The following is a 7,500-nucleotide window of genomic DNA, read 5'->3' on the forward strand; positions in this document are numbered from 1 at the left end:
TTATAACCATAATGATAATAGCGATATTGATGATAGTAGAATAATGGGAATAACAAAAATAACGATGATAAAATGTGTTATGATACTATTATTGACAAAATGGTGGTGCTAAGAACAATATCATCATCAATATTCATGTGGATGATGTGCATGATAATGTGAGCAGCAATAATAACAAGTAACATTATTTTCATATATTTTATCGTATTATTATTCATCTGGTGGCTGTATCATATTTATACTACTGCCACTGTCACTATCATCATGGATATGATTATACCCAGTATGACGACCATAATCGATCAGCCTGACTGTTATCATAATAATATTACACAGTGAATCTTCTTAATTGCTTTAATCCCTAGTGTGGTCGCCCATTCGAATACACTCCCTCCAACTTGCTCTGTCCTGTGCTATCTCTCATTTGCAACGTATCATTCATCATATAGGGTGAACCTGTGAATTTACGGTTGCACGCTCTTGCTATCACCAACCACATATCGGACGTGGGGCGTGAAAATCACACAATGAGTATCAGAGTCAAAACATTCAACGGGGTGATGCGATGGTTGATAAATTCTACGGCAGCAGCACGCCACACTTCGCGACGCCGTGAGCAGGGAGCAGACGTGCAGTCCGGCTCTTCCAAAACTGCTCTTTCCTCAGGCAGTGAAAGATCCCGCTAGAGTATTGCGCAAATTGTGTATGATTCCTTAACTGTAAGAGCGATGATGAAAATAATGAGATTGAAATTAACAACAGTGATAATTATATGAATATATATACATATATATGTACACATATATACATATATATATATATATATATATATATATATATATATATATATATATATACACACACACATAAACATATATATGTATATATATATATATATGTGTGTGTGTGTGTGTGTGTGTGTGTGTGTGTGTGTGTGTGTGTGTGTGTGTGTGTGTGTGTGTGTGTGTGTGTGTGTGTGTATAATATATATATACATACACACACACACACACACACACACACACACATATATATATATATATATATATATATATACATATGCATATATATATATATATATATATATATATATATATATATATATATATATATATATATATATATACATACATATATATATATATATATATATATATATATATATATATATACATATATAAACACATATATACGTGTTAGTGTGTGCATGTACATTCTCCCTCTCTCTCTCTCTCTCTCTCTCTCTCTCTCTCTCTCTCTCTCTCTCTCTCTCTCTCTCTCTCTCTCTATATATATATATATATATATATATATATATATATATATATATATATATATATATATATATATATATATAGTATATGCATGTATGTATGTGTATATATATATATATATATATATATATATGTATAATTATATATAGTATATGCATGTATGTATGTGTATATATATATATATATATATGTATGTATGTATATATATGTATGTATGTATGTATATAAATATATATGTGTATATATGTATGTATATAAATATATATATGCATATGTATATATATATATATATATATATATATATATATATATATATATATATAAATCGTCGATTCAGTTTAATATATCATATCAAAATGTGCCTGTATCAAGTCACTCCAAGTACGCAAATCTCCTAAGCTAAATGCGATTACTTAATTAATTAATGAAGACTGAATGATGAATGTTTGATGATCTTCTTACAAACACATTATAATAATCCTTAATCCCATCGCTATCTTTGCCATGCTTATCAACACCACCTTAAATTCTATTTTTTTAATTTTTTATTTCATTCACTTATTATTATTATTATCATTATTATTATTATTATTATCATTATTATTATTATTATTATTATTATTATTATTATCATTATTATTATTGTTATTATCATTATCATTATTAATCACTGTTTTTTACTGTTATTGCGCATCACGATCTTCACTTTTTTTTCCTCTTTTCCTTGTTAGCGCTGTTATGACTCGCCCTTTTAACTGTTCGAACATTTGCATATCATGGCGACCTAAGCAAACGTGTCCTTTTGTCTGGAGTGTCATTGTGTCTTCCCCAATCTTTTCCTGTTTGTGTTTGTTGGAGTGGAAGGGTGGAGTTGAGTGGAGTGGAGTGGAGTGAGAGAGAGTGGAAGAGTAGCATCCTCACGGGGGTATCGCTGATCTGTTGAGAATTGGAGTAGGTATTTAGCGTGGAGTGGTTTTGAAGGAGGTGAGAGGGATAGAGTGGTAAAGAGAGGAAATGAAAAAAGGGGGAGAATATGGGATACGCATCAACTGTGAAGGAAGTGAGAGAAAATTGAAAAATAAAATGAAAAGATGTGGAAATGTGAGAAGATGGTGGATGAACGAGGTGAAAAGAGTAAAGAAGAAATTTTAAAAAATCAAGAATGAAAGAAATTACAAAGAATAGAAGAAAACTAAACTCAAAGTAGGAAAAACAAGAAAACAGACACATACAAAAACGATAAAAACAACAAGTTACGAATGAAGGAATAAGAGAGAACAATAAACTAAAAAGAAGGTAGCAAGTGACGACCATCTGACGCTTCTCCCGGATCTGAAGGAAATTGTTCACATCCATTGAAAGTTTCTTCGGTATTCGTTAACTTCGATGACTTTTCGGACAAGAATATATGTATTTTTTTCTCTCTCTTTAAAAATGAACTAAATTCTATGGACGATGGTGAGTCACGGAATTCAACAGCAGGCGGAGCAATCTTTATGGTATTTGACAATAGACACAGAAATGAAAATTAGCATTAGTCAGCTGATCCGCTTGTAATATTACATCGGTATTACACACAAGATACGACTCTCTGGAAGTAAAAAAGGCGATTATTTGTCATACACACATTCGGATACGTGGGTGTGTGATTATTTGTCACACACACACACGTAACATACACGAAAACACACACACACATACACATACACGAAAACACACACACACACACCACTACATTTATTTAATAACTTTTATCTTGTTTAGGCAGACCGCAATTTCTTATCCTCATTTCCCTATCCCTTTTCCTTCAATACAGAAATCTCCCTAAAAATTTCCTTCGCAAAATATGACATTTATTTTTTTTTGTCTCTCCTCCTCGTCCAGCTATTAGAGACCATGGCTGCATCCACAACGCTGGCACTGACGACAGCGATGGCACTCCTCTGTCTCGTGGCTCTGCTGGCCCCTTCGGCGACTCGGGTGGACTGTCTCGAGCTGGCGGACTATGCTGACCTTCACAAAGACGTTGACCTCGGCTCTAACCTCGTCAGGAGACACGCCGAAGATGACGAGACCAGACGAACACGCGAGGTACAGACGGGGACACTGACCTGACGAGAACAGGAGGGTTCAATTGCAGCTTTTATAACTTTTTTTTCTTTTCACTGTGAAACTTTTTATAAGACACCTATCACTTTAAAATATCATTCTAAATAAGTTTACATCTGATGTCGCCCACGCTGCTTGCACACATATGTATTTTGTTTTGTTTTGCAAATACGTATGTGTATATTTGGACGCAGGTACACGTACTTGCACACGATATACATAAGTTTGTGTGTATGTATGTGTAGCCTGTGATTATCACCCTAATAATTTTCAATAGTATTACAAATTGCTTACACTACGAACCACGTTAGGCAAATCACAGGAGAGAGAAAATGAAAACAGGAAAATTTTGACTGAAAGCACGTCGACAGCGCCAACCTCGATCTTGGGTTACTTGTCTGAGTCGATCTTGCAGAATCCTAAAATCTTTTTGTTGGCTTGAAACCCTCTTATCGCTGCATTTTCCAGTGACTATATTGCATGTTTTTTATGGGCTTATTTTATTGTCTTCTTTTTTCCTGTTTCGGAAATTCACGAAAGTTTATTTATCTTTGAATTTAGTAATGGCTGTTCTTTTGTTCTTAAGGGGGCAGACGAGTGGTTTCTTCGTATTTCAAGACTACTACATACTTTTACCGGAAATCAATTTACGCACATGAAATAGAGAAACAGAAAAGTAGTTAGATACCAACTTAGAATCCACATAAATGTTAATAACGCAAATTGGTGAAACACCTCCATTATAATCCCATCACCATCTTAGTCGTGTAATTATCTGTCATGAATTCGGAGTGGTGTGACATTAAAACTGCAGTTATGACGACTTTGATATGACTGAAGACTTCAACAGATCTCAATAACTTTCTCAATAATCTTAACTGATGACATCCTATTTTTTGTATAATTACGTGACACTGACTTTCTTCCACCCTCTTTCGCAATTTTCCCTTTGTCAGTGGTTTTCGAATCGTTAGGTGGTTTACCCTAATAACGTTATTGCCCGTTCTATTACCTTCCGGTAATTAAGAAGCTGTGGAAAAGATTTTATTGGCATGCTTGATTCGTAATACATTTTATCGGTGAGGAATTGATTTATTATTCTTGAATATTATGAGACAAGTTTATTTACGACTGAATTATGTTAATTTTTGTCTATTTATCATTACTATTTATCAGTCTACCCTAAAAGACCTTTTAATTTAAATTTGAAAACCACTGACTTAGACCATAATCAAAATCCAAAATTTGGCTTCTGTTGCGTGACTTTTCTTGTGTTTTCTCTTTATTTCTAATTCTACTCTTGCGTTTTCCTGTCTAATCCGTCTCTAAAACAGTCTCTCACCTATCCCATTTTCTGTGACATATTCCAATTCTTCGTTTTCTTTATTTCATCCCTAACTTTAAAAAAAAAGTATATCGCTTCTCGCCTCAGCTGCGTCGCCTGAATGACCTGGTGAGCAAGGACAAGCCGGACAAGACGGAGGTCAAGTCGAGGAGGAAGAGGGCGACGCTCTACTGGCCGGAAGACAGTCAGTTCGTAGCGGAATTCTACTTCACGATCCCCATCTCCGCGCCCTCGGGAGTCAGTGAGTCGTTTCGTTCTTGGCATTCAAATCACTTTTGGATTTTTTTTTTTTTTTTTTTTTGTACAGATGCACACAAACAAAATCGGACACAGACGCGCCCGCACACTCACAATCCTTTCTTCTCTCTACACACACATATATACATACACATGTGTGTGTGATATGCAAATACATAAACGCACACGCGTATCCAAAAATGTGGGTATGAAATATTTCGTATACCAAGCGATGAGGGCTTCATTAAAGTTCCCCCCAAAATCAAAATTTTATAAGAATCTTTTCGCGTTTAATATCTAATCGCTAAATGTTCACGCCATTGCATTATCGTACTTACATGTACACAGGAATATTGAATTCGTAAAATTAGAACAATTAAGTTAGGACGGAGATATAACTGTGCACCTTATTTTACTCAAAGACTAACACTAAGGAATGTTAAAATTTAACTAATTACCAAAATATGTTAAAGGATCTTAAGCATTGTGACTGAACACTCATTGCGAACAATCATGGGAATGCTTTTGTTTTCTTTTTGGCTCTGTAAATTCAATTGGATATATTGATGTATTTCCTTGCACACACACACACACACACACACACACACACACACACACACACACACACACACACACACACACACACACATAAATAAATAAATAAATAGATAAATATATATATATATATACATATATACATACATACATACATACATATATATATATATATATATATATATATATATATATATATATATATATATATATATATATATGTATATATATATATACATATATACATATATATATATATATATATATATATATATATATATATATATATATATATATATCTATGTATGTATGTATACACATACATACATACATACATACATATATATATATATATATATATATATATATATATATATATATATATATACATATATATATATATATATATATATATATATATATATATATATATATATATATATATATACATATGTATGTATACACATACATACATACATATACACGTTTATATATATATATATATATATATATATATATATATATATATATATAGAGAGAGAGAGAGAGAGAGAGAGAGAGAGAGAGAGAGAGAGAGAGAGAGACAGACAGACAGACAGACAGAAAGATAGACAGACAGACAGACAGAGTAGGAAAAACACACACACACACACACACACAAAGTAAAAAAAAGAAAAGAATAATCACAATAAAAAAAATCATTCTACATCTCCATTCCTCCCTCATTTTACAACTTACCCTCCCCCCTCTCCCCTACCCCTCATTCTTTCCTCTCCTAACAGCCATACCCTTTACGATTGACGTGCCCTACAAGTTCAAACTGCCCAACGTGACCTCCAGCATCCTGGGTCGCGGGACAGCCAATTCGAAGACCTCTCACTACTTTAGCGAACGACTGGATGTCTATGGCGTCGTGGAAGGAATCTTCGAGAAGTAAGTGATGGCATGAATTTTATTTTTTTTTGTTATATGTATATAGGCCTATATTTTTTTAAGTGTGAGTTTGTGTTTATTTTAGCGTTTTTTAAAGAATGCGTGTTTTTTTCTATTTTTTATTTGTAGATTTTTAAAGTTCTTGAGTTTGTGTGTTTTTTTTTAAATCTTTTATTATTAGTATTATTATTATTTTTTTTTAGGAATGTGTTTGTTTGTTTTGAGAAGTAAGTGATGGCATGATTTTTATTTTTTTTTTCATATGTATATAGGCCTATATTTTTTAAGTTCTTGAGTTTTTGTTTATTTTAGCGTTTTTTTAGAATGTGTTTGTTTTTTCTTTTATTTATATATATTTTTAAGTTCTTGAGTTTGTATTTCTTATTTTTTCTTATTTTTTTATTATTATTATTATTTTTTTAGGAATGTGTTTGTTTTGGGAAGTGAGTGATAGTCTTCTTTTTCTTCTTTTTCATATGATTATTTTATATTTTCTTCGTTTTTGGTATTATAGTATTTTTTCTAATACGCGTGTGTTACTCGAATACTATGGTGTCTTGCTTATTAATTTATTTATTTATCTATTCTTTATTCTATAATAAACGTATGTTTACTCGAAATTAAGAGTGACCTAACTTGACCTACCCTCTCCGCTTTTATGCCTCATAATACTAACCTCGCTCAGACTATAATCTACTTTTAAAATTCCACATTCAATGTCCAGAAACCTGATATTCCAAAAAAAATCTAAACTAACCTGAATCTAGCCCAACCTAATTCAGAAGAACCAACCTAACTTAGAAAATAATTGTGGTCACCCAATTGACCTCAGTCTGACATAGCTGAAGTTAAATCCGTTCCTTCATTTAATTTATGTTATAGCTAGTCTATTTTATCCTACCGTGGATAAAATTAATTAATGAACCTCTAAACAGATAATGATGAAAATATTAGTGATACTGTAAATAATGATAGTAATAATGATAATGATAAAAATAATGATGATAATATTAATAGCAATAATAGTGATAATAGTAATAATGATAA

At 32.1% G+C, this 7,500-nt stretch overlaps 1 protein-coding gene across 1 annotated transcript in view; it reads left to right on the plus strand.

The window, feature by feature from the left end:
* The window catches only part of LOC113802803 (uncharacterized), a 24,105-nt gene that overhangs the window by 5,965 nt on the left and 10,640 nt on the right, over nt 1-7,500 (plus strand). The window contains exons 2-4 of the mRNA XM_070135877.1: nt 3,159-3,365; nt 4,816-4,969; nt 6,303-6,453. Coding sequence (XP_069991978.1) covers nt 3,171-3,365; nt 4,816-4,969; nt 6,303-6,453 — 500 coding nt within the window. The 5' untranslated portion in view covers nt 3,159-3,170. The remainder of the gene's footprint in view (nt 1-3,158; nt 3,366-4,815; nt 4,970-6,302; nt 6,454-7,500) is intronic.

Source organism: Penaeus vannamei, chromosome 21 (genome assembly GCF_042767895.1).
Source record: "Penaeus vannamei isolate JL-2024 chromosome 21, ASM4276789v1, whole genome shotgun sequence".
Classification (NCBI taxonomy): domain Eukaryota; kingdom Metazoa; phylum Arthropoda; class Malacostraca; order Decapoda; family Penaeidae; genus Penaeus; species Penaeus vannamei.